Source organism: Genypterus blacodes, unplaced genomic scaffold, assembly GCF_046128005.1.
Source record: "Genypterus blacodes isolate CSIRO-AG114 ecotype Tasmania unplaced genomic scaffold, CSIRO-AGI_Gbla_v1 ptg000055l_1, whole genome shotgun sequence".
Taxonomy (NCBI): Eukaryota; Metazoa; Chordata; class Actinopteri; order Ophidiiformes; family Ophidiidae; genus Genypterus; species Genypterus blacodes.
This window is the reverse complement of record NW_027466867.1, coordinates 1,269,137-1,296,520: the sequence shown is the minus strand read 5'-3', so window position 1 is coordinate 1,296,520 and position 27,384 is coordinate 1,269,137. Positions and strand designations below refer to the sequence as shown.

The 27,384-nt window shown below is 48.1% G+C and overlaps 4 protein-coding genes across 4 annotated transcripts; 3 read left to right on the top strand and 1 right to left on the bottom strand.

The window, feature by feature from the left end:
• The first annotated feature begins 210 nt into the window (after positions 1–210).
• On the top strand, positions 211–2,303 carry paqr4b (progestin and adipoQ receptor family member IVb). Its single transcript, XM_076152296.1, has 3 exons — positions 211–376; positions 1,256–1,474; positions 1,870–2,303. The coding sequence occupies exons 1-3, from the start codon at positions 211–213 to the stop codon at positions 2,301–2,303; spliced, it is 819 nt and encodes a 272-aa protein (XP_076008411.1).
• A 408-nt stretch (positions 2,304–2,711) lies between these two features.
• pelo (pelota mRNA surveillance and ribosome rescue factor) lies at positions 2,712–6,425 on the bottom strand. Its single transcript, XM_076151792.1, has 13 exons — positions 6,159–6,425; positions 5,690–5,782; positions 5,372–5,522; positions 5,095–5,185; positions 4,621–4,784; positions 4,443–4,503; positions 4,157–4,318; positions 4,023–4,069; positions 3,839–3,912; positions 3,656–3,727; positions 3,483–3,557; positions 3,289–3,320; positions 2,712–3,167 (listed from the first exon to the last, which is right to left on the bottom strand). The coding sequence occupies exons 1-13, from the start codon at positions 6,197–6,199 to the stop codon at positions 3,073–3,075; spliced, it is 1,158 nt and encodes a 385-aa protein (XP_076007907.1). The 5' UTR covers positions 6,200–6,425; the 3' UTR covers positions 2,712–3,072.
• Positions 6,426–6,703: 278 nt separating this feature from the next.
• LOC143001938 (serine/threonine-protein phosphatase PP1-gamma catalytic subunit B-like) lies at positions 6,704–11,575 on the top strand. The gene is made up of 7 exons (XM_076151793.1): positions 6,704–7,090; positions 7,960–8,091; positions 8,632–8,862; positions 9,068–9,172; positions 10,142–10,365; positions 10,460–10,594; positions 10,694–11,575. The coding sequence occupies exons 1-7, from the start codon at positions 7,036–7,038 to the stop codon at positions 10,787–10,789; spliced, it is 978 nt and encodes a 325-aa protein (XP_076007908.1). The 5' UTR covers positions 6,704–7,035; the 3' UTR covers positions 10,790–11,575.
• Positions 11,576–17,463: 5,888 nt separating this feature from the next.
• atp2a1l (ATPase sarcoplasmic/endoplasmic reticulum Ca2+ transporting 1, like) lies at positions 17,464–27,358 on the top strand. The gene is made up of 23 exons (XM_076152031.1): positions 17,464–17,705; positions 18,595–18,612; positions 19,089–19,171; positions 20,171–20,275; positions 21,250–21,388; positions 21,944–22,024; positions 22,174–22,259; positions 22,366–22,663; positions 22,754–22,920; positions 23,012–23,100; positions 23,188–23,290; positions 23,400–23,531; positions 23,631–23,747; positions 23,861–24,079; positions 24,175–24,286; positions 24,386–24,609; positions 24,711–24,931; positions 25,033–25,235; positions 25,341–25,426; positions 25,530–25,663; positions 25,773–25,890; positions 26,021–26,138; positions 26,981–27,358. The coding sequence occupies exons 1-23, from the start codon at positions 17,588–17,590 to the stop codon at positions 26,995–26,997; spliced, it is 2,988 nt and encodes a 995-aa protein (XP_076008146.1). The 5' UTR covers positions 17,464–17,587; the 3' UTR covers positions 26,998–27,358.
• The last annotated feature ends 26 nt before the right edge of the window (positions 27,359–27,384 follow it).

Below are 27,384 nucleotides of genomic sequence, written 5' to 3'. Positions count from 1 at the left end.
AAGAAACCATGCCACACGGCCAGCTCAACAGGTCGCTCGCCCGCAATTACACCTGTCCAATGATGGGGCTCAAGGACCAGAATTCCCTGCTGCAAGTGCCGTGTGAGAGGAGTCCCGTGTGCGGCCTCAGTTAGCATGTAACTGTGAGGAAAGCGTGTTTCCTTACCAATGTAAGCTTTCAGGGGGGCGTTGGGCTTGTAGGAAGTCGCTATGGTTGTTTACCATGGGCCACGGCTGCTGGACTTCCCAAAGACTCCTGCACACCTTCAGTTCAACAAGTTTGTCCTGACGGGCTACCGGCCGGTGGCCACAGCTCAGGATTGCCTCAGGAGCCTCTTCTACATGCACAATGAGCTGGGGAACATCTACACACATGGTGAGTCCACAAATGTTTTATACTTCATTACAGAGTCAGTTTATTCATCCTTGCCAACCTTTGTAATGCATCAGATTGATCCCTATTTCTTAGTTATAAGAAGTCTCTGGAACCACTTCACCCTCCTCACACACACTGTACGTGAGGTTTGCATACAAAACAGGTCACAGATGTCCACTACTCTCACTTGCGGCCAGTTACAAGCCTACGTATGTGTAATGACACCGAGGATATTGGGTATTAGCCATAATCTGCCCTGGGAATCCCTGTCCTGGAAATATCCTGCACTTAACCAGGCCTTTAAGTGTGTGTGTGTGTGTGTGTGTGTGTGTGTGTGTGTGTGTGTGTGTGTGAGAGTCTCTTCAGCTCATAAGTAATTAGTGTACGTCTTGAGAAAGGCTTTAAAGAAACGACCACACGGATGATTTTTTGAGTTGTGGTTCTGGTTTGAGACTTTCTACCTGAGCCCTGCGTGACTGAAAGCTGTGAAAGTGGAAATGGAGCTGCGCATGAGCGAAAACCCACACAGTCTTGAACTTCCAATGCCATTTTCTTCATGCTCCCCTCTTCTCCTCAGCTATCCCATAAGTTCATTAACACTAACGCTCTTACTATGAGGATATTAGCAGCGGGAGTTCCTCGCCTCCCGTTTGTGTGCACGTAGTGGAACGGTCAGCAGAGAGGAACCAGTGAAATTCCTCATTGTTCTACATAAATTGTCATTGTACCTGCTTTGATGAGGAAGTTTGACTCAAACCATCAATGCATAACCCTCCTAACCACAATTGACCTTTGAGCTGTATTGATTTTGCAGATCTGAGTAGAATTTGTCTCCATTTGTGGCTGATCCTCCTCCTCTTCCTCCTCTTTCCTCTGCAGGCATCCCCTTCTTTCTTTTCCTGGTGCTGCTACCTTTCAGTATCCCATGGATGGAGGTGGAGAGCTCCTGGCTCTGCGTGGTCCACTACCTGGCCTGCCTCTGCCCCACCGTGGGCTCGGTGCTTTATCATGTCTTCATGAATCACGTTGGGGGCGAGCACATCTACGACACGCTGCTCTCCCTGGACATGTTTGGGGTCTGCCTCGTCAACACCCTGGGTACGTTTGTTTGTTTGAGTCTCAAATGCAGTAAATAAAGGTTGGGTTAGTTGTTGGTTAAGAATCTTGTATCTGCAGACCAAAATCTGTTCTACCAGTTTCTAATTTGAAGTAGTGGTTTTCAAACTGTAACGTGTGCCACCGGTGTTACTTGGGCGCCCCCTGGCGGTTTGCTGCATGGGGAAACATCCAATAAAACCAATTGAAACTCTTTTGCCCACATGTGTCACTGCACAATGAGTATTTCTGCTTTAGAATACTGAAGCAGTGAGGATGCAAATACTTCCAGCCTACAGTCTGACCAACAATTTCCATTCCTGTTACCGAAACAGGAAACCACAATTACAATATGTCAATGACAATGCCGTTTGCTCAAAGTTCCCTCTCGTTACTAGGGGCACTTCCCATCATCCACATCACCCTCCTCTGCTATCCGGCCGTGCGGCAGGCCGCCCTGCTGGGCTACATCCTGGTTTCGGCCTACGGCATCTACTGCGCCACCACGGCTCGCACCAATGTCCTGCGCCTGCAGGCCTTCGTCTGGCAGGCTCTGTTCCGCTTCAGCCTCTTCCTGTTTAGAGTGTACGGCAGCGGAGTGGGCAGCCCAAACTCTCTGCGCCTCTTTGTCACCATGGACTCGCTGGCTGTGTTAGGGGGTTTGGTCAACATCATCCAGATCCCTGAGCGCTTCAGCCCGGGCCTGTTTGATAACTGGGGGAACAGCCACCAGATAATGCATGTCATGGTCATCTGCTCCATTATCTACCTGCACTGGGGAACAGTGGAGGATTTAGCCTGGATTAAAACCTACCAGTGTCCTATAGAGTGAGGTGAATCACACACACACATTCACTGATTTGATAGGAGACCTAGGGTGTAACAAGGCAGCAAAAGGAAAATGTTTTAAATGCACTTTAGTTTGGGCTGCTGACACTGAGATTGTATTTATTCTAATTAAACCTCGACAAGGGAGAAGTTTATTATTTAACTATTTTCCAGGGAAGAATGAGAGGAATGTGCACTGATGTAACTGTGGAACTCCAATGTGACGACATCATCATTTAAAAGAAAATCCTGAACATACTTGAGCTTAGTTTGGCAAATATAGTAGTTTGTTATTTTGTGTATATATTTTATGTACATATAAACATTCAATCATGTAATAAATTATATATTTTTTATATGTGTTTGATTTATGCATGATGGGGGTGCATGGGACAACATGAGGGGACATGAATGAATGCTTTTGTTGTTTATTTGCAAGAAATATATATATACACACACACACACACACACTTACCCAGCAGTTATTCTTTATGTTCTAGCGTTATTGTTCAGTGTCACTCATAACAGAACCTGTTTTAATGTAGATTTGGCAACATAAATGACATCGTTTCCATTGGCATCACTGCAACCTTCCAACCAAAAGCACGACCTCGTCAAATTAAGTAAAAATAGGTGTGTGGCTGAGCTCTGAGGGGGCGTGGCCATCACGCCCGGCCCTGCGTGTGTTCTATTGCTGTGTGTCGCTGCGTCACAACCGCTGTCGTCTCTGCTGCTCTGCTTAGGTTAGAGCCTCCTGGTTGGTTTCTTTCAGATTAGTCTTCATCTGAGCTGCTGTCGTCCTCGGGCTCTGATAGGTCGGCGATGGGAAACCGCAAGATGGCCGCCACCCCACACAGCTGAGTCAGCTCTGGTGAGGTTAGAGGTTTGGAGAGAGACGGTCAAGGGCAAATTGATGAAGCCTACACTCTGCTCCAGGTTTACTGACTTAACACAAACATTATTATTATAAAAGAAGAAAAGTTACTTACGTTCGCCAGAGACGTGAAGACTTGAGAATATTCTGAATGAAAGAGACAGAGAAATGTGATGAGAACCCTGCTGCTCTACATCCTGGAAGCAACTTGCACGTATACATGTTAACTCATTCATTATTCATTTCTCTGTGCTGTTAACGAGCTAAATCCTCTCTGTGTGTACATGAAGTTGCAGACGTATGCTGTACCTGACGTTGCCGCCATTATCTTTCACGCTGTCCACCAAGCGTACGTAACGGCTCCTGGTGGCGACTTCCTGATGTCTGCATTTATACAAACACACAGAAAGTCACATTAACACACACTTAACTGAGCACTGCACCACCCACATAGATTGTAACATAGCTGAGTCTGTACAAACCTGAACAGCTTATCACTTATCAATAGCGTGTCCACTGCCAGGGCTTCAGCAGCTTTCTCCACATGAGCCAATCTATCAGGGAGAGAATACAAAGGTTATTGATAATCAGTAGCTTTGTTTCTGTCTGATGAGTTTGGACACACGGAATTGTGTGTGTGTGAGGTGTGCTGGTCCGTCGCTCACCCGTAGAAGGCTCTGTCGGGTTCATGCTGGAGCATCTTGTAGAACTCCTCTAGGACTCTAACTTCTCCTGCTGCCTACATGTTACACACACACAAAAACACTTTACACACTCGTTCAGTCTAGACGGTGTTATGTCATGACCACACCCGTAGACCAGTAGAAGCAGAATATGACGAGTAATCACCTTTGTGTCAGACAGTCTGCTTGTGACGGTGGGATCAGCCAGGATTTCTGCAAAACATTAAACATCTCACTGACTTTCATTTTGCAGAAGAACACGCTCTGATTGTTTACTCCTCATCGCCCGCCAGCTCGTACCTTTGAGGGAGTACTTGTGACCTGATGAGGAGTGGACCATGACGAATTTGGGCCGATTCTCCAGCAGGACCTTGTTGTCCTGCCGCACCGCCTCTTTATAGAGGTAGGTCATGAACTGGTCTTTCACAAATCCTGGACTGCCCACCAGCATACACTTCACCACTAGTAAGAGGCAAAGAGATACAGGAAGTTAGACTTGGGGCTACCAGGAAAGCTCACAGTAAGGCAACAGGAACAAGTGGGTGTGTGTGTGTGTGGAAGTGCGACATCTATAAGGAACCCCTACCGTCGAAATTGATGTGGCGAAGAATTGCCTGCATTACAGCCTCGTAGAACCTCTCCAGTGCCTGCACGCACAGAAAAGAGGACGTTATGAAGGTCTCAATACTTGACAAGAACATTCAATCGCAAAGGCGTAACTCTTCATTACTCTGAGTTAGGATAGAAATAAGTGGTGAGTCTACCTTCTCGTGCTGGGTGCAGCTGCCCCTCCTTTTGCGAGGGATCGTGACCTCAACCTTGGCGCGGAGCAGAGTCATGGCAGGAGTCACCAGCACCAAGTTGGCGAGGCCCTCCTGCATCACCACGGCCGCCACGTCTGCCTTCTGGGCCGCGTCGCACGCCTGCTCTGGGGGGCAGATGAGAGGAGGAGGAGGAAATATGGATCAGCTGTCCACCAGGGGACTACGTCTTTTTATGTAAATACTCCCAAAGCTTTGTCAAACACAGCTGCCACCGTTTCGCTGCATGACGGTCACTCTGCCACATCTGTGAATCGTTTCTGACATTTGGACTCCATGTGTTGTTTTAGCCATATTTGCTCTCTTCACAGTTATTTGTTTGACAGGAAGAGACAAAGTTCTGTGTTTTCTCAGAGCACAAGCGTGAGTCTACGTGTCAGTGCTGAGGTTTGTTACATTAACCCATCTGCTGCTTACCAATCCTTTCCAGCACAACACTGTCCCAGCTCTTTTTAGCCAGAGTGAACTTCCTGTTGAGTTCCAGCTCAATGGTATGGTAAGCCCCCATCTGATGAGTGACAAAAACAAAAAATTCTCCGACATTAAATGACTATCGCATGGAACAGAATGAACTCACTATAAGGGCTGCATGTACTTTATCTGTAACTGCCGGCATCTTAATTTCAAGTATTTGTTCCCTAATTATATTATTTTACTGCACTAAATCATCAAGAAATGCTTAGTGATCTCAGACCTTGACATACTGGTTCTCCTCTAAGTTGGTGCCCTTCACTCTCAGCTTGCAGGCCTGGGAGTCAAAGTCGATGGTCTCCACACATAAGGTCAGCGTGGTCCTCACTCTGGAGCTGCCCACACTACCAGTGGCTGACTCTGTTTGCACCTTCCTGGATAGAGAGAAAGGGATGCTTGTTGTGACTGTGACGACACTTTGTTTATATGTGCCCGGGCAGAAAAACAGTGAATATAGGATATAGAAAGAAGGAATTCTGAGGAACAGCTGTTGTAAACAATCCACAGTCTCCCGTGCAGGGAGAGTCTGATAAGAAGTTACCTAATGGTGGAGGCTCTCAGACTGTCCCCTACTTGCAGAAGGTTGTAGGTGTGCCACATGTCCTCTGCCTCCTCTGGCACCAGAGTCACCTGACTGCACACAGGTATATAAAACACGAGTCATGACGTTACCACAGACTTTGAGTGTAGATAGCATTTATGGCCGTTGTGTAAAATAGCTTGGAATGTGATGTAATGTAATGATCACGAAGAACCCATATGGATCCAGTAACGATGGGGTATAAACAAATAATGATACAGCAGCTATGTACTATGATCACAGCTATGTACTATGATCACAAACTTTTTTTTGTAATTACACATTAATCACACAGACTGCACTGCTTTAACACCAATCCAACTCTTCTGCTACAGATTAACATACAGCACACTCAGGAAAAGTTGACACATGTACAGTCAGCTGTAAAGTAACGTGCTCATTAGCTTGCTGGCTAACGTGGATCACTCACCCGGCATTATCTTTCTCGATGTCTTTATGGACCAACTTCATGGCCGCGGTTCTGTGATCAGATGTTATTTCCGTATAATAAACAAGTGAAAGTGAACTAGACTCATGTTGATTCAGAAATAAGTAATTTAACTAAGACATTTCTTTACTTTACAATGAATAGCACGGCTCGGGATGTCGCGCGCTGAGACATTGCGTCATGCAAAATACGTAGTGGTCACGCCCATCTGTGGTCACTTCCGTGGGAGTCGCTTTAATGCGCAACAGACAAAGCACGACGGAAACATGGTTATTTGGTTCAATATGAGCAGATACGCTCCGTATTGAGGTGCCGGACAAATAATCAACGTTGTTGTGGCACAGAGTGGAGAATGGTCGCCTTATTGATCGTTACTGTTCTAGAGAAGTAAATACTGACGGGCATTTGAAAGAGCCAATCCGCGGAATGACTCTGCCCTTAAATCCCGCCCATTTACAAAACTGACCAATGGCAACGTGAAACATTTGAGTGACTTCCGCCCGATTTGAGCTAACGCAGCTAGCTAGGCTCTTTTTTTGTCGATGGCATGGTGGTAGCAGCTACAGGCGAAACACAGTTTGAGTGACGAGAAACCAACATATTCGCACGTAAATTCGGCCATTTGATGGAAAACCGTTGACTGATGCGGGTTTTCGAAACACTCATCGCCACGTTTTTGACAATTCGACGCCCGGCCTCAGATTTTGAGGTTGCCAAATTCTGCTCCAAGGTTAGCAAGCTAGCTCGGCTAACGATAGCAGCTAATTGACGCTCAAGTAGTCGGAAGCCATTTAAAATTATTTAAAAACATCGCGAATTCTCAGCGGTTGATTGAAACGTACCAGAACAGAGTAATAGTATGGCAGAAGCCGATAAACTGAACATCGACTCCATCATACAGCGTCTCTTGGAAGGTAAGTCGCTTCTTTTATACCCCTGGTAGCCATTTTCAGCTAACTTGGCTAATTGACGGTAACAGAGTTCATCTGCCTCCTCTTGCTTGCTGCGAACCACGACCCTGAACGCGGCGCGGAGGATGTTTGTTGACCCTTGGTTTTGTTTTGGCCACAGGCGTCATTTTCCCTGCATTTCCCTCCTCAAAATAATTTAATAAACACAACTAAATTGCTGCGTTTGTTACGTAACACAGCGGGGCGAACCAAACGAGCCACACACACTCTGAAATGGCAGAAGTTAACCGCGGTTGTTTCCTTCGTTTTGCACTCCCCGGAGCAGGTTCACTCACCGTGCTCATACTCGGCCATTTTGCTCTAAATTCGTTGGTCTGTACTTTGTGTTCAAAGTGAAATCCACCCTGAAACAGATTTTAGTTCAGATAACAGCCCGGCGTGTTATTCCTAAAATGGAACTCGGGCCATCTGGTGACATTTTGTGTAGTTGGTTCACGTTTAATGTCTCCATTTATGTATATTTCCCTTTAATTTTCACATTTTGATGAAGTATAAGTGCATGCAGGGCTTCTGATTGATTGAACATGTCCCCAATGTTCCACCAAACGAGCTGTGCCGCCCTAAAGCTTTGTTCCAGTATTCTCTGTCTCTGTGAAGTCATGAGAAGCATCACAGCAGCCTGTCAGTCTTCACCAAAGCTGTGAAAGCGCTAGAAGGCTTTATAAAATCCTAACAGGCTGTTATGACTCAGCATCACACGTTTGATATCTTCGTCTCCTCGAGATTATTTGGAGAAATGCACAGTTCAACCCTGATTTCCACGAAAGCTGAAATCTTTTCTCTCTCTCTCTTTCCCATTTTCCTCCTCGCAGTGAAAGGCTCCAGACCTGGCAAGAACGTTCAGCTGACAGAGAATGAGATCCGTGGGCTCTGCCTCAAGTCTCGGGAGATCTTCCTCAGCCAGCCCATCCTGCTGGAGCTCGAGGCGCCCCTGAAGATTTGTGGTGAGCCTTAGTTGTGGTCTTCAGTTGTAAGACCCACTGTTAGCTGGAGTGTTGTTCATGATGGTGTGTGTATTTACCATACAATGCACGGTGAGCTTTAAATGATAACTACACCCAAAGTCTAAGTTTAGAACAATATTGAGGTCAGATCCCGAGGAAAGTATTTACGCAGCGCAGTGACCTTGCTACATGGCTGCAAATCTGAAGGCCTTAAAGTGAAAACACAGTCAGCACAGTGCTGTTTTGCTCTTCCGCTCCCCTGGGTGTTGCCCCACCTTGTTGTCACAGTGCTGATGCCACTGATACACAGCTCTAAGATGGAGGAGCGTTTTTCTCATCGCCCGCAAGAACGAGTTAAGCAGCATCAGAAGTGCAGCGTTTGCATTTGAAAGAAACATATGGGCCCGGGCGGATCTTCGGGTCCAGTTCATGTTGTTGTGCCTCCATGCAGGTCTCAATCTTTCCCTTGTTGTGCACATACACACACACACACACACACACTGTTGTATTTTGATCGCCGCTGCCATGCTGTCTCACCAGGTGACGTCCACGGTCAATACTACGACCTGCTGCGGCTCTTTGAGTACGGCGGCTTCCCTCCAGAGAGCAACTACCTGTTCCTCGGGGACTACGTGGACAGAGGGAAGCAGTCCTTGGAGACCATCTGCCTGCTGTTGGCCTACAAGATCAAATACCCAGAGAACTTCTTTCTGCTGAGGGGAAACCATGAGTGTGCCTCCATAAACAGAATATATGGCTTCTATGATGAGTGTAAGTCACCAGACGGGGAAACATTGCCACACTAACTTCTACACTCACCGGGGTTTATATCTGTGTGTATTTCTGTATTTAGCTAAAGGTTTTGGGTTCAGGCTCTCCTCTGACAGTCACACAGCCAGGGGAAAGTGTTCAACCAGGCCTGTGTTAGTCTCCTGATGAGATTGATTCCAAGTAATGAGCTTTGTTTTCCCCGCAGGTAAGAGGCGATACAACATAAAGCTATGGAAGACCTTCACCGACTGCTTCAACTGTTTGCCCGTCGCAGCCATTGTTGACGAGAAGATCTTCTGTTGCCATGGAGGTATTCCCATCTGTTTATTTGGCTCTCATCCAGAGCAAACACACAAGCTCTCACTCTGCTCCATTGTAGCTGTCGACTGGCTGGTTGAAGGCCTGCAGGACCGTGCGGAATCTTAATTTGTTCTTTTTGAATAGATTCATCAAATTAACAGACCTGCATCTTAATTCTGGTCCCACTTAATTGATGGCATAATGAAGTTGTTTTTAGGTTTGACTCAAACGTGTCGGTAAAGTTCAGTCAGATACATTTACAGTGCAGAAAAAGGTCTTGTTGAGTTTAAGCTCATATTATTTAAAGTGTTAATGGAGCCAGATTAGCCACATAACTGCTCAGTAGCAACATTAAAGCCACTTGCACAGTGAACAGTCTGCAGCCTAGAAATGCCGGTCGTACACATTGAGGCGTCGGCCTCTGACCCCGCTGTCATGGCGACCACTGCGTTTCCGCGTCTGCCGTTATCCAGCAACAGGCCTTGTTAACGATACTGGGATTAGCAAACTAATATCATAAACAGGCTTTATTGGCCCCTGTGAGGTAATCCACCTTTGGACATGAAGATTTGCCCCCTTTGTCTCTTTCCTCTGTGTGGCTCCTGGTTGCCATGGTCACACGGCGAGAATGCAATAGCAACCCGGAAAAAGGTGGGCAGGTCAGCACAAAGGTGACTGGCAGAAACCCTGCAGTACACAAAGACAGCGACCGTCGTGTTTACAGTGGAAACAAGAGGAGTGGCAGCGGCGGCAGAAAGCAGTGCAGTCGCCCGGTCTTTGATGTATGGAAATCATGACCAACCAAAGACAAACATGCCTGCTGAAGTAGAGAGGGATAGTTATCAGACTGTCTATGTACAGTCCCCTCTTCCTGTTTACAATTTGGATATTTTGGCTTCTAAATGCGGCGGAGACACCTGATGATGATGATGATGATGATGATGATGATGATTGTTCTGCACACTGTCTCGTTTCCCAGGCCTGTCACCAGACCTCCAGTCTATGGAGCAGGTGCGGAGGGTCATGCGTCCTACTGATGTGCCTGACCAGGGCCTCCTCTGCGACCTGCTGTGGGCTGACCCCGACAAGGACGTGCTGGGCTGGGGGGAAAACGACCGCGGCGTCTCCTTCACCTTCGGCGCAGACGTGGTCACAAAGTTCCTCCACAAACACGACATGGACCTAATTTGTCGGGCCCATCAGGTCAGTGCATGTTACCAGAGGTCCTAAGGGTGCTGGGCGAGATGTTTGCTTTATTCTGGTCCGTGCGGTGCTAATCTGTGTGTTTGCCCGGCAGGTGGTTGAGGACGGATACGAGTTCTTTGCAAAGAGGCAGCTGGTGACGCTCTTCTCTGCCCCAAACTACTGCGGCGAGTTTGACAACGCTGGAGCCATGATGAGCGTGGACGAGACCCTCATGTGCTCATTCCAGGTGAGCGCCCGGCCAGAACCCGGAGACCGTCACCTCCCCCCTCTCATTATTGCCTTTTTCTCATGTTTTCCCCTCTCTCTCTCTCTTTCTCACTCATAGATTCTCAAACCTGCAGACAAGAAGCTGTTCTATGGCGGCGGGGGCGGCATGGGCTCTGGTCGCCCGGTCACCCCCCCAAGGAAAGCTAAGAAATGACACCCGTCGCTCGCCCTCGGCCTCCACCCAGCCCCTCCTGCCCTCTCTACCTCTCTTTGTCCTTTCTTTCACCAAACAGCCAGAAATCAAACCTATACCCAGGGCTTTTTTCCTTTTTTTATCTGTACTTCTTAAAACATTTAATGTTACGAATTATGTCTGAGTGAGTGCGTGCGTGCGCAGACAACAACAACAACAACAACAACAACCACACTCGTCTGACTGCCAGTGAGCATTAAAGTCATGTGTGCACGTGTACATTTTGTGTGCGAATATTAGAGATTTATACTTTTCCCTCTCTCTTGCCACTCTTCCCGTGGAAAGGTTGAAACCACAGTGTCTGTCTGTACAGTAATTGTGACTGAAAAAAACAGGGTTTGGGAGATTGCTGGCCTGATGGATCTTAGCAGCAAGCCCCTGCCAGCAGGTGGTGTGTGTGTACTCGTGGAGGGGGGGGAGTATTTTGTTTTCCCTGTCCTCTGTACTGTAAAATCTCCAAAACAGGTGTGCGTGTGCATGCGTGCGTGTACGCGGCCGCACTTCCCCTCATCCTGCTTATCGACGTGCGTGTCCCCGGGAACAGGAAGCGTCCTCTCACCACGTCTCCACGCGAGCGAGCGCCCGCCTACGCGCACACATGCACACGACTCTTCAGATTCATATGAGCCAGAGCTGTAAAAACCCCATACAGTTTAGGTTTGTACAGATTTGATTACTTGAAAGAGATTTTTTGTGAATTCGTTTTTGTAGTCTTTCATCAAGTTGACCAATAAAGCGAGAATCTGACTTGTGTAGTCCGTTTGTTGTTCTTACTGTAACCAAGTGTCTGTGATCGGTCCCCTGCTTGTACATTTTAAGATTCGGTGTGTTTTGTTTGTCTTTAAGCACATTTCTGCTGACTTGTCTTAGCCTTTGTTCGCCTGTTTGACCTGATTTAAGTCGTTACTCTCTATTCTGCTGCAGATGCATGTTGTAATTTAGCCGTTGTCTGTGGCATCGTAGAGTGCCAGGCGTTCTGACTTGTTCCACGCTGACGAGTGATGCATGACCTCATCAGCTAGCAGGTAATTGTAATACTTGTGTTCACCATTCACAAATTGAATGTGATCTGACTTTATAGTAAATGATCCTGTTTCTGGTGGCGTAGGCGCGTTATAGCTGTCATCCACAAGGCGGCGCTGTTGAGCTCCTAATGGCCTCCATTTGGAAGGAGGCACATGACCGTCAGGAATGAGAAGGTAATGAAAGGTTTGGTATTAAAATATGACCAGACCATTTTACATTGGGAGGGAGAACAATTAGTAGTCTGTGTGTGTGTATGACAAACTATTTTAATCTATAGCTGCAGTAATATGCAATTTTGTGAATAAACTCCATTTTAAAATAACACCACCAGTTTAAATGTCCACATTTCCAAGGCGAGCAGCATTGATCCTTTGTTGCTATGCAGGAAACGTGTTGAGAACTGGACCCCTCTTTTATGCTCCCTATTCTATATTTATCAAAAAGGATCCTATTTCTTTCTTAGGCATTTCTCAGACTCCTTTGCATTCATTCATCTTCCTGTCAACAACGCCCTCTTTTAAGATGCCATGTCCACCATTTTGCCTTCTTTTCTACACGCTGAAGGTGAGAGGTGAACTGTAACGCTGAGGGACTTCACTTGACGTCATTTGTTCTCGGAATGGAGATATCGGTGTGCGTTTCTTCTTCTTTTGAAGCCCCTTTTAGAATATCTGCAGCTTAATACTAATGTCCAATAACGTCAGAGGTTCAAGTAAAACATGAACTCATACTTCAAATAGTGAGATATGTCTTGAAGAACAGACGCTCTCTAAATCTCGTGCTGCTCTTGCGTCTGTTAGGCCGCCCATGGATTTTCCGAGGCCTTAAGTGTTGAATCCTCAAAGCTTAATATGTGACGTTGGCGCGGAACACTTAGTCACATGCTTGTACCTTGGTTGTCATAATTTGTCAGCGGCTATGCGGTCTAAATTGGTCGTGCATGGCTTCTACTGGATTGTGTTTCTTATTTTTGTGCCGCTCAGTGAATCGTGAGAACTCCAACGCGACCTTGTTCTCGGGGGGAAGCAATTTCACCTTAAATCATTAAAATAATTCAAAATCAAGTCAAATAAATGCGTTGGTTCAAATATCATCTCAGATTATCTACTTCACTCATGTAACTGCTTGAAGACACTTGTGTTACACAGGCAGGCAGTTCAGTCGCAGCTTGATTACGTGACTATCTCAGATCACTGGATGATGTTGCCTAATTTCACCAAAGTCTCGACACAAAACCTCCATAAATGCAGTGCCAGGACAGATAATAAACATTTGAGCTGCGTTGCGTCAACTGGCATGTCTCCTTTTCCCTTTGGCTGCTCTGCGGCACATATAGTGTAGTCCTAAGTGTGTGGAATGGTGTGAACAACCTAGAACTTTTCCACCCGCTGTATCACACGTACGCCCCGGTGACGCCGCCGACTCAAACGTGCCCCAAAACATCCACCTCTCCCTACTTTCCCTATAGATGAAAGTGAGACTTACGAGCCGGAATTATAGCTCCTGCATTCTGAAATAAAAACGCCACAAAGCTGTCGCGGTGCCACGGCGAGCGGCATAGTGTCACCTGCTCTATTTATAACTCCGGAGGAATTCTGGATTCAGAGACTCAGCTGCCACTTCTATTCTTACTATTAGCTAATGCTGTAACAAGCACCAGATAACACCAACGCTGGAACTGCTTTATTCATTCCTCTTACCGGCCACTACTAATTACATCATCACTGTCAATACTGCACCGGGTTTGTTTGATTCACTTTGAAGGTTCTGGATCTGTGAGGTTTTTCCAAAGCGGAATTCCGAAGCAGATTTACATTTAAAAGAAGCTGCCACGGAATTTGAATGCATTTTGCAAGATATTCCAATGAAAGATGAGGGTTTAAAGGTTAAATATCTGTGAGCTGATTCGTTAATAATCTAGAAATAACTTCTGGAATTCGGATTTTTATCGGTTTAACGATGATACTGAGCCGGACAGCATTAAAGGTGCAATCCTCAGAATGAACTGTTAATGACAATAACCTTCTTCAAGAAATGTATCTGTCTGCCCCGGCTCCACTTCTTCAAGTGACAAATATCTACCGTGTCGCTCCGTCCCTCTCACTTTGCTCGTGTCTCACCAGTCAGCATGGACAGACTTAGTTACATAAGTTAGCTGCTGGGTACAGCTGCACCACCGCCGTACTTAACACTTGTACAGAACTGGAAACAAGTATTGGGTTCGGAGGTTAAAGGCCGGCACATGGTGATATCCCTCAGCCCCTGGTACAAGGGCGTGCCACGCTCAGAGTAGCAGTAAGTGGAGGTGGCGGGGGGGGGGGGGGGGGGGGGGGCTGATGGGTGCCCCAGTCTGCATGGGTGACACTGTAGTACTCGCTGCACACACTGGTTACTGACACATCACCAATAGACAGAGACAGAAGATGGAGAGGGGACGAGGAGGGAGAAACCCAATCCTTCTGGGATATTGAGTTAAATGTCACTGCTCTGCCCTGAGGGAGACACTGACAGGCCGACCCCTATCACAGCCCCCCCAAATCTCAGAGGTCAGAACGGCTGCACAACAGCTGAGGCCCGGGGAAGAGGGTGGGCGAAGCAGATGGGTGGGGACGCCGGGCAGAGCTAAAGAAGTGTAAAAATATTGGCGTTAAATATCGTCGAAGACACAAAGTAAATGAATACAGAGTGGATGCCAAGTGCGTTTCTGACTTGCGGAGGCCGGGCGCTGATTTATATTTAGCCTTGGCCGGCGTAGATCACGACGCACGCAGAGACTCTTTGGGATTGGGTGTAGATATCCAAGTGTAGAGTCCAGAGTTACATGAAGGATCCTGTGTGCTTACATAATAATGACCGATCATTACATTCCTCCCCGTCACTCTCTTTGATTATAGTTGCAAAAGTAATCGTCAGTATTCCAGTCGGTCTTATTGCATTCCCTACATACACCTGCAGACTTTTTTTTAATACTTCTCCACTCTGCATGCAGCCAATAGAGCTCTGCAGATTTTGCATTCTTTCATTTTCTGCATGGTGGCTGATTCACTGTACGCCACAGTTTGATAAGGACAGAATTGACCTTTGTGCACCAAAAAGGCGAGACCCTTTTAGGTGCACAAAGGAGGAGGGTGGGCAGGGGGGGGGGGGTCTGTGTGTGTGTCAGCAGCTGATGGGCCCCTGCAAACCTCCAGCACAGGAGACCACTTCCCTTTTTAGTAATGTGACTGTGGAGTGAGCAGGAACACCTCAATCATCTGAGAGCCTTTGTCCTCCTGTTTGATACACACACACACACATGAGCTACGGCCACGTGTGTGTGTGTGTGTGTGTGTGTATCAAACACAACAGTTAGAAAAGTGTACATTTTTAAGTTTTAGTTTTTATTTGCTTTGGCTGTTACTGCTGCTCAAAGTGTTCAAATGGGAAACTCGTCTGGATCGTCTTTGCTCGCTGTGACTTTGCAAATGATTCCCACTTTCTCAATAAAGGTTTCAAGCTTCAGCAAATTGAGGAAAGTGCAGCACAGCGCCCTCCTTAGGTCTCTAGTCCCTTTGCCTCACACACTTAGGTTGGATCTGTGCTTCTTCCGTTTCTGGCTTTGCTGATTTGGTTTTGATTATTGATATTTGGACCGATGTTCAGATTTGGTTTCATGAGATCCCAAGATGTGACCTATGACCTGTGAGCTGGTTTGAAGGGGCGGGGGGGGGGGGTGAGTTTAGTCTGTCCTTTGCAAACCCATCTGATAATGAATTTAAAGCCTTTGTTGTCCTCTTGAGTATGTTTTGATTAATTACAAAGTCAAACTTAACAATTTGCTCTGGTGGCTCAGTTGGTCTCTTGCCTTTGTTAATGATTTGGTGTCTCGTGTCCTGGTGAATAGCGAGACCGGAGGACAGCTGGGAGGACCTGAGTTAAAGCCTCTACGACTTAAAGCATTCACTCTGCTGGAGTGTCCTTGAGCAAGTCACGGCTATCCATTAGCAGAGGGGGGCGTCAGGGTTAATTTTAGAGCCAACGAATGACCCAACGGATGTGAATTTCACAAAGAAACACGAGAGAAGTAAGGAAAGAAGCCGAGTCACCTGTGGCCAAAATGACCAAACCATTAAATAACTCAACACTGGAACAGAATGATTAACATTGATCTGACAGTTGGGAGGTGAAAACCCATATGCAGTAAATAGCAGCGGCATGTGTGTGTCCACTGCTCCTCCTGTCAGGTTATTGATTAGCTCGAGCAGCTTGGATTCCAGTGCATGCACCACCCAGCGGCCTGTTTACTGCTGTTTATGGCTCTTAAAACAAGTAATAAATCAGCTGACTGTAGCCCAACATCATGACTGACTGGATCCCAGATCTGCTGAGTGGTGAATGTGCTGTGTATTGATTTGATTGGTTTTCTTAAAATTTTGAAGAACTTTTGCGTAACATTCAGAGGAAAAAATAGATTCAGCTCCATCCCTCAATCTTTACATTTTAGTTGCGTCCCAAAGCCGCCAAACGTTGACGACGGCTTGTCTCCGCCAATCAAACACCTCAGCAGTCCGGCCTCCACCACAAGAGGCCATTGTGCCGCTGGGCCGCACCTACGCGTCCGGATCAACTGTCGCACGACTACTCAGCTCGCCCTCGCAGTGCTGTATCCCTTCCTCATAAAAAAAGAGAAATAAAACCTGATCCCCCCCGTATCTGCGGTCGGGGTTTCTCCTCTGTGGACGGATAGTGTGACGGAGCTGGCTGTCCTCTTGGCATTCCCGGCCCCGTCCCCGTCCCGTCCCCCTCCCTTCACTGCATTCATTCCTCAGCCACAGATTCTATTTCCTCTTTCTTCTCTCATTCCCCTTCTCTCTCTCTCCCCCTCCTCCCTTCCCCCGCACCGTCTTATTCAACCGGGTTTCTCAACATGTATTGTCTCCGTGTCTGTCTCTGCTAAATGTCTCCTATCACAGCCTAGGCCGTCCAGCGGCGGCAGCAGCAGGCGATGCTGCAGCTCTGCCTCCCTGCACCGGGGGAATTTCTCTCGTTAACTTAATGAGTCCATGCACCGGCTTGCATAACGTAACATTTTCGTCTAAAATTAGTGTTTGCACTGAGTTAACCTTCATCCATCTTTTTCCTTGTCCCATCTTCGGCCTGTGTGTGTGTGTGTGTGCGTGTGTGTGTCTCTCTCTCTCTGCGGCCTGGCCACCTTCCTCAGCAGAAACCAGTTGAGCCGTCACTCAAAGTCCCCCCTCCTCCTCCACTCTGGATGATCTCCTGTCTCACTCTCTCACCTTCTCCCTTCTTCTTATTCCACTGACCATGCATGTTCCAAAAACAGATCTCATTTTCATCCACGGTACCCCCCACCTCCCCCCTCCCCTCCCCAGCCTGTGCAACACCACCATCCAGCCTACCTCCTTTCCAAATCCAAACCTTGCCCTTAGTTCCTGTCCAAGTCCACCACCTCACCCCCCCCCCCCTCCCCTCACCCCCACACACCCCCATGTCTCCCATGCTGGAATTTGGAGGCGTGTGTCAATGGGGGTGTCTACCAATCCCGGGCTCCTTGCTGGTATAAAACCGGGAACATGTTTGTGCTAATTCGCTCTTTCTGTCAGACCAGCACTCCTGAACAGCAGGGTGCCACACTTTTAGGATAGGGTGGTGGACCAAGGGTAAAAGCTGCAGAAGAAGTAAGAGAGCGCGGATAAGCCACGGTTAGAAGCCCATTCCCTCTATCCCACAAGGATGGAGAACGCACACGCCAAGAGTTCGGCAGAATGCCTGAGTTACTTCGGGGTGAACGAGGTGTCCGGTCTCACTCCCGACCAGTTCAAGAAGAACCTGGACAAGTATGGCTACAATGGTGAGAGTGTGGGCGGCGGAGATGGGGCGGCGGGGGGTTTGGAGGCCAACTGATGGAGGAAATCCACTCAAAGTAGCTGATAGACTAGATCTTTGCTCGCTGCACAGTTTAAAAAAAAGAAAGAGCTCTGAGTGTTTACACACACAATGATCGGTAGAGTTTAACGCAGAGTGTCTGGCAGGGACTTAACACAGTTCTGAGTTTCCAGTGACAGCGCTGACTCGGGGTTGGGTTGAGATTTTTGCACGGGCGGCTTTTTTAGAGAGGAGTTGCAACAGCTGGTAGAAATGCAGAGACATTGAGAAGCAGAGACTTTGAGGGCTTTGAAGAGCTATTTAAAGATAGCAAAAGAAGATGGCTGGAGAGCGAGAGAGACAGGTGATGGCTCAAGAAGCTTCCTGGGTGATATATGGGGCGGGCGTTAACAGGAGAGGCGGATAATTTTAGGCCGGGGTGACAAAGGGGGAGGTCCTTACATGGGTTACGGCGAAGCGAACGGGAATGCGATCGCTAATCAATAATCGGTGGAATGGCACATTTGAAACCCAAGTTGCCATGGTGCGATTGCGACATTTTGCCTGCGCACTGCTGTCACCTGACACGCTGATCAATACACATTTACGATTAACTCTTTAGTACAAATTGGTAATAATCGGTCAATGGTTTGATTGCGTTTAAATTTCAGGTATTGACTGGTTGAGGATTGAACTTTGAAACAGACTCAACATAGGGACTTTAAAAGGCTGCAGATCTATCAAGTCTATATCTGCTTTCATGTGTTTTCTTGTTGCCTTGACGACATTGAATTGTTTCCACTAACTTTCCTTTTCTCTTGTTTCTTCCTCTCTCTCCTCTCTCCTCTCTCCTCCACCGTGCTGTCCACCTCCAGAGCTGCCAGCTGAGGAGGGTAAGTGTTCAACCAGTCACACTTACATTGAAAAAAAAAAAATGGTGTCAAATGGAGCCCCGGTGCCTGTCGGGTGCAGTGACCTCTGACCTGGCCCCTTGTCCACAGCATATAAATCTAAGTGTGTGTGTGTGGGGGGGGGGGGGTAATAAAAACACACCGGCAACATTTCAATTGTGAAATGTCTGGGAAAGCTGCGAGTCATGACCAGGATCCAACATGATCCGGCTCATTATCAGACCACATCAGCCATCAGTCATGATGGTATCATGACTGATGGCTGATGTGGTCTGAGCAAAGCATACACACACACACACACACACACACACACACTCACACACACACACACACACACACACACTTACTCACTTACTCACATGTTTCAGTGATCATATTTGTTTGATCTGACTATTATCTAATGATTCCTCCCCCTCTCTCTCTCTCTTTCTCTCTCTCTCTCTCTCACACACACACAGGTAAGAGCATCTGGGATCTGGTTGTGGAGCAGTTTGAGGATCTGCTCGTCAGGATTCTGCTGCTGGCTGCCTGCATCTCATTTGTAAGTAAACAAAGTGCCTGTAATAGTATTTACTCACTCCTGTCACATTGATTTGAACCTAAGCAATAGTAGTTTGATTTGTAGCCGACATAATAGCAGCAGCAAATCCCCCCCTGGCATCCAGCAGACGCCCTCCTCACACTGAGCCACGCTCCTCCTTGTAGTCTGGAGACGTTTCATCTGATTTGTGACTGAGCACGAACACTTCATGGTTTATGTTCTGTTTGTACCCTAAACGCATGTCTCCTTGTTGTTGCCACCTCGTTGCCACATTGTAGTAATCTCCGTCTCCACTGCTCTCCACTTTAAAATATAGCAAACCTGCTGCACAAACTCATCGACTCATTACTTCTCACTTTATCAGTCAACTTCTTAGCCTGCTCCACTCCCCCCTCCCCCCTCCCCCATGTATTTTTAAGGAGGAGAACTTGGGAGGAGGTGGGGGGCCAGGGGGGGAGACATATTGTGAGGGCTTGTAGGAGGTGTATTAATTCCCATCCCCAGCTTTCCACCCCTTTCGGGCAGCTGTCACGATGGCCTTAGAAGGCGAATATTGAGGAGCGAGTGAGAGACGGGGGGTCAGGGAAGTATAGGGGGGCCGAGGGGTAAGGGTTTATTTTAAGAAAGACCCAAGCTGAGGGCAGAAACTGAATCCTTCGGGAAAGGTCAGGACTGAAGGAAGGAACGAGGAGCCTCCACTGGAAGCGGTGGAGACGGTTGAAGTCTCTTTGAGCTTGAGGGGGCTTGGAGGGGGGGGGGGGGGTGGGTGGTGGTTATGGGACATTGAGATCAAATTAATAACAATTGTGTAATCACATTATGACACCGTGAGTGCAAAGCTGTTCAGGGTTAAATGAGGAGATCCAGAATATTTAAATCCTGCTAAACTAAACCCTTCTATCATCCTCCTGTCTCATATGCACAAGTTTCAAAGGTAAAATCCAGCGATGTCGGAGCGTTTTCCCTTCTAACCCGCCGCTCTTCTCCCTCTGTCCTCAGGTGCTGGCCTGGTTTGAGGAAGGTGAGGAGACCGTCACCGCCTTCGTGGAGCCCTTCGTCATCCTTCTCATCCTGATCGCCAATGCCGTCGTCGGAGTGTGGCAGGTCAGTGAAGAGGCCTCGCCGTGTTAAGCAATAGGCAACAGATCCGTCGCCACGGTGACAGGGAATGAACAGGGGTTTCGAGTTACTACCTTGTTTTCTACCCACACATGCGGTTGCTCAATCGGAAGGCTATCACTTTTACAACTGGACGCCCAGAATAGTCGGTGATGTTGCGGTTACAACACTCGCCCAATGTTAACTGAGCAATGGTATTTGAAATCCAATGCAGGTAAAACCGAAGCCTCACTGAGCCCCGGCTGCATTCCGCTCAGCCATTACTCCATTACAACACTTTACATAAGTTCCTTCTTTAGTTCCTGATCATGCAGAATCGTCTCTCGCCCTCTGAGAAAAAACACAATATTCAATTGAATCCTTGCAGTGTCTCAGTTTGTGTTTTGACTGAGACGTCTGTTTTGACAGCAGCTGATTCTCTAAGCTCCGCCCCCCCTCATGCATGCACGCCGTTAAGCACTTGGCACTGCTGTCAGACGTTAGCCAGCGAGGGAACGCCGCCTGGATCGCAGCTGAATGCTCCGCGCTGCACTCTGTCGCTGCCAAGGGTTGGATTTCGACCCCATCGTCTGTCTTTCTCATTAAAAAACTGTAATAGAGCCCAACATCAAAAGGAATCTGGGTGTGTGTCAGACTACACACTCTACACACACTCAGGTTCACCTACATATAACATTATAGATACGGAAATACCTTCACACACACCCGTCACATCTTTCTCCTAAATTGGAATCGTGCATATCAACTCAGTCGGCCATGATGGTTGATGGGGTGTATCAGTGTGTGATTGGTGTAAGTGTATTGATAGTTGCAGTAGGCCACAATGACATAATGTTGAACAATGCGTCTAATCTTATGAATCTGCCCACAAAGCTGAGCGCCGTACATTTCTGCTGCAGTGTGTTTGAACGTTATGACTTGTACTGATTTCGGTTGTGTCCTCTGTGTGTGTGACATAGGAGCGCAATGCCGAGAGCGCCATCGAGGCTCTTAAGGAGTACGAGCCTGAGATGGGCAAGGTTTACCGTTCTGACAGAAAGAGTGTGCAGAGGATCAAGGCCAGGGAGATCGTCCCCGGAGACATGGTCGAGGTGTCCGGTAAGCAGACACTTAGAGACAACCATGTACTGTTATACAGGAGACACTGCTGATGTGTGTGTGTGTGTGGGGGGGGGGGGGAAGCCTCCTTGTCCTTGTCCTTTTTAAGGCAATGACAGTGAGGGACGATGGAGTAGCACGGCTGTGAGAACATGCTGACTGAGGGAAAACAGAAACATGAATATAAATACCCTCAGCAGCACCTGCCCCCCCCCCCCCCCCCCCCCCTCCTCCTCCTCCTCCTCCTCCACCTCCCCCCCCTGCTAAGGGCAACTTATGTCCATTTGTCAGAGTACACCTGTCACTCCCCCCCCGCCCCTCCTCTCACACACACACACACACACACCTTTTCCTCTATTTAGACATGTTGGGGGATTTCTTAGAGTGAGACTTAAAATGGCCTGCAGAGAGCTGAGCACATATAAGATCGTCCATCTGCCTTCTTATATTGATGTTTAATAAAGGCGTCTTCTTGGCAAATATCAATGTGTTTTAATGCCTTTTTGTAGGAACAATAAGGATTCATTTCAACAATGTGTCTGTTGTTCTCCATAGTTGGTGACAAAGTCCCCGCTGACATCAGGATCATTGCCATCATTTCCACCACCCTGCGTGTGGATCAGTCCATCCTCACCGGTAAGGTTCAAACAAAACTGTGTGTCTCTGTCTCTGTGTGTGTGTGTGTGTGTGTGTGATTTGTGTGTTTCTGTGTTGTGTCCTTTGGGGCGTTTTTGACTGATTATCTGTTCTCTCTCTCTCTTTCTCTCGCTCTCTCTCTCTCTCAGGTGAGTCTGTCAGTGTGATCAAGCACACTGAAGCCGTGCCCGACATGAGAGCTGTCAACCAGGACAAGAAGAACATGCTTTTCTCTGTAAGTGTCCCCCTAAGGGTCTTGTCAACTTTGCAGCCCTCCTTCATCACTTTGTCCTCTCCTTAGCTCCTTCCTTCATGACCCTTCCTTCCTCTGCTCTCCGCAGGGCACCAATATCGCCGCTGGCAAGGCCATCGGCGTCGCCATCGCTACCGGAGTGTCCACTGAGATCGGTAAAATCCGTGACCAGATGGCCGCCACCGAGCAGGAGAAGACTCCTCTGCAGGCCAAGCTGGACGAGTTCGGCGAGCAGCTGTCCAAGGTCATCTCCCTGATCTGCGTTGCCGTCTGGGCCATCAACATTGGCCACTTCAACGACCCCGTCCACGGAGGCTCATGGATCCGTGGCGCTGTCTACTACTTCAAGATTGCCGTGGCTCTGGCTGTGGCCGCCATCCCTGAAGGTGAGCGAAGGACAAGGGTGACAAAACCGTTAGGGACAAACACTGTCTGTCTTCTCCATCATAATCCTAACTCTCCCTGATGCGTCCCAGGTCTGCCCGCTGTCATCACCACCTGTCTGGCCCTGGGCACCCGCCGTATGGCCAAGAAGAACGCCATTGTCAGAAGCCTGCCCTCTGTGGAAACCCTGGGCTGCACCTCTGTCATCTGCTCCGACAAGACCGGCACCCTCACCACCAACCAGATGTGTGTGACCAAGGTGAGGTCAACAGCGTCACACAGGCTTTACTGAAAGATGACATCATACAGGGACACACTGACAACTCTCTGTGTTGTTGTTTCGCCCGCAGATGTTCATCGTCAAGAACGTCGATGGCGACCACGTTGACCTTGATGCCTTCGACATCTCCGGCTCCAAGTACACCCCTGAGGGAGAAGTGTAAGTTGGCTTTAGACGACCGAACGTCCAACGTTCCAAACCAACGCTCCTCTCATTCATTTCCTCATTTCTTCTTCTCTCTTCCAGTTCCCAGGGTGGTGCCAAGACCAACTGCAGCACCTATGACGGCCTGGTTGAGCTCTCCACCATCTGCGCTCTGTGCAATGACTCTTCTCTGGATTACAACGAGGTAAGAACATTTCAGATCTTTGCGTCTGAACGGTTGGAGATCTCATCTTCTCTCTCTGGTTTCACAGCTCTAACCGCTTTTCCCCCCCTCTTCCTCTTTTTTACTTCAGTCTAAGAAGATCTATGAGAAGGTCGGTGAGGCCACTGAGACCGCTCTGTGCTGCCTGGTTGAGAAGATGAACGTGTTCAACAGCAACGTGAAGAACCTGTCCAAGATTGAGAGAGCCAACGCCTGCTGCGTCGTACGTTTCCTCTCCCTGTTTTTCAGTTTTATTTTCATCTTTAATTCAGCTTTAATTCTCCTCTCACCGTCAAAACTTCTTTTCTTCTCCATCCAACAGGTCGTCAAGCAGCTCATGAGGAAGAACTTCACCCTGGAGTTCTCCCGTGACAGGAAGTCCATGTCTGTGTACTGCACCCCCGGCAAAGGAGACGGTGGTGCCAAGATGTTTGTGAAGGTAATCTTCCTCTCTGCTCCTCCTTCTGCTCCTTTTGACTGTGCTGCTAAAATGAGACCCGTCGTTGTGCGTCAGGTTTAAAGTGTGTTCTCTCCACCTGGTGTCTCCCACAGGGCGCCCCAGAGGGTGTGATTGACAGGTGCACATACGTCCGTGTTGGAACCACCCGCGTCCCCCTGACCAACGCCATCAAGGAGAAGATCCTGTCTGTGATCAGGGACTGGGGTACCGGCCGCGACACCCTGCGTTGTCTGGCTCTGGCCACCCGTGACTCCCCACTGAAGGTGGAGGAGATGAACCTCGAGGACTCAACCAAGTTTATCGATTATGAGGTGAGAGCCGAACGCCTGCGTGGCGCTTTGAATGAGGCCACACCTGTAGATGGATGAGACTGACGCGCTTCTCTCCTCTCTCTCTCCCTCCCCAGACTGACATGACCTTTGTTGGCTGCGTGGGTATGCTGGATCCCCCCCGTAAGGAGGTCACCGGCTCCATCGAGCTGTGCAGAGCTGCTGGAATCCGTGTCATCATGATCACTGGTCAGTATGAGCGGAGGGGAAAGTGTTCGGTTCTGATCCGGCCGTAGGATTGGCCTGCAGCTCTCCTCTGAACCTCCCCGCCACCTCTCCTTCTTTCAGGTGACAACAAGGGAACCGCCATCGCTATCTGCCGTCGTATTGGCATCTTCACCGAGGAACAGGATGTTACCGGCAAGGCCTACACCGGACGCGAGTTTGACGACCTGCCCTCCCACGAGCAGGCTGAGGCTGTTCACAGAGCTAGCTGCTTTGCCCGTGTGGAGCCAGCCCACAAGTCCAAGATCGTTGAGTTCCTGCAAGGTTTTGATGATATTACTGCCATGGTAAGAGCTCTGCAGGGTCGTCTGTTCCCTTTTCCCCTCTTCGTTATGTCTCCAAAACATAGGTGTCTGTCTAACTTACGCTTCCGTGTCTCTCACCCCAGACTGGTGATGGTGTGAACGATGCCCCTGCCCTGAAGAAGGCCGAGATCGGCATCGCTATGGGCTCTGGCACCGCCGTTGCCAAGTCTGCCTCTGAGATGGTCCTGGCTGACGACAACTTCTCTTCCATTGTGGCTGCTGTTGAGGAGGGCAGAGCTATCTACAACAACATGAAGCAGTTCATCCGCTACCTCATCTCCTCCAACGTCGGTGAGGTCGTCTGGTGAGTGAACAAACACACACACGCACTACGATTCCACTCACAATCGCCGCCACAGACTTTGGTTTGTCCGTCTGGCTCACCTTTGCCTTTCCTCTCCTCAGTATCTTCCTGACCGCTGCTCTGGGTCTGCCAGAAGCTCTGATCCCCGTCCAGCTGCTGTGGGTCAACCTTGTGACTGACGGTCTGCCCGCCACCGCCCTGGGCTTCAACCCCCCCGACCTGGACATCATGGGCAAGCCCCCACGTTCCCCCAAGGAGCCCCTGATCTCTGGCTGGCTGTTCTTCAGATACATGGCTATTGGCGGTATGTGAGACTTTGTTGAAGCTTCCATGGCGGCTCTTGTAATGTGATTGATTTTTAACTAATCACACACACACACTCATACACACCGTTTCCTCTCGTTGATAGGATACGTCGGTGCCGCTACCGTTGGTGGTGCTGCCTGGTGGTTCATGTATGATCCCACCGGCCCCGGTGTTTCCTACTACCAGCTGGTGAGTGTTTCTCCTCTCCTCCTCCTCCTCTTCCCTCTCTCTTCCTTACAAACACGAGCACTCACACACCGCGTCTCTCTCTGTTTCTCTCTCTCCCCCACAGTCCCACTTCATGCAGTGCCACGATGAGAACGAGGACTTTGCCGGCCTGGAGTGCCAGATCTTTGAGGCCGCTCCTCCCATGACCATGGCCCTGTCCGTGCTGGTCACCATTGAGATGTGCAACGCCCTCAACAGGTCGGAATCGAAATCTTCTTTCTAAAAACATTCCTAGCAAAATAAAACAAAATCTGACACCTCAATGTATATAAGCTGAGACTGATCCTGCTTCTTCATCCTTCCCCAGCTTGTCTGAGAACCAGTCTCTGATCCGCATGCCCCCATGGGTCAACTTCTGGCTGCTGTCTGCCATGACCCTCTCCATGTCCCTCCACTTCATGATCATCTATGTTGACCCTCTGCCCGTACGTCTGCCTCCTGTGCTCTCTACACTCATACACTTTCCTGTCCCTGCTGGACTTTTGTCAAACTCCAGCAGGGCCATGTTCCCTCTCTGTCAGCTGCACGTTCTCAGCCCTGTGTTCTCTCCCTCAGATGATCTTCAAGTTGACCCACTTGAACGTCGAGCAGTGGCTCATGGTGCTGAAGCTTTCCTTCCCCGTCATCCTGATTGATGAGGTGCTGAAGTTCGTCGCCCGTAACTACATTGAGTGTAAGTACCCTCGCCGACATCCAAACTTCCAAAACTTCAATGCCATTTCATGTTGAATCATCCATTTTTAATTCATTCATAACTTAACTTGTTATGTTAAGTTATGTACTCATCTTGAGTTAATGATCCGTCCTAATGACATCTAATCTTTCCCATGACTACTTCTCTCCATCCCTCATTAACACACTTCCCTACTTTCTTTCATTTACAGACTAATCTCAGTCCACCCACCATCATTAGACTGTAACTAAATCAAGGTATTCCAACGTGTTTGTGTGTATCTATCATTTTGTCTACTTGTTGGAGTGCGTCAGTCTCTTTTCGGAGAGCGTACTTGTCCGCTCGTTTCCCTGCAGTGATGTCTTCATGTTGACAATGCAGTGAATGACGTTTCCTGTTGTGCGTTTGACTCGTGAGTCCAACTGGTCCTGGTTTGTGTTTTGGTCTTTGTCTCTGGTAGAACTTGGATCAGAGTCTCGTCTGGTGGAGATCAGCTTGATATTGTCTTTGTCCCTTCTTGTATTTGAAGTTTACTTAAAGGGCCAATGTGAAAGAGTTACTAGAATGTTTTGAGACTGATAATCTGTCTATAGACAAGAAATTGATCGTACTGAATGTCAAGAGATAAACTCCATGGAACTGGAATATTTAAGTGTTTAAGTCTTTAGCATACTGGCCTTTGCAGATGAGAGGAAAATGTTTAAGCATGTTTAATGTACCTGGATTTGCTGGTACAGGTAGTTGAAGTACAGTTCCATTCAATTTGGCCTCTGTTTCTACTGTCGACGCTGTGCACGGAATCAATTCCCCGCTCTGACTGATCACGTTTTTCCATCCACTAGGTTATTTAGGGATGTAGAGGAAGAGGATCTTTGGCGCAGAGGAGCTGCGAGTGAGAGAGAAGATCACCACCAAAGAGAGGAGCTCTAGTATACCAACTGATAGAAGAGAGAGAGAGAGGAGAGAAAAATAAAGGAAAATTACAAAAAAAACAATAAAACATATCAAAAAAATCCAGGTAAAATAGCCTCTATATACGGAAGGAGATTGGATTGGAATGGCGGGAAGAATCCCTGTGAAGAAAAGATTCAAATATTTAAGATTTTATTCTAAGAAATAAAGTATGTATTAAAGGAGATTTTTTTGTTAAACTTGGATATTCTCAGCTGTTGTGTTTTTGTGTCCTCTGTCCATTTTCATATGATTGTGACTTTTCCAGCTCATTACTCTTATTCTAGTCTTTGTT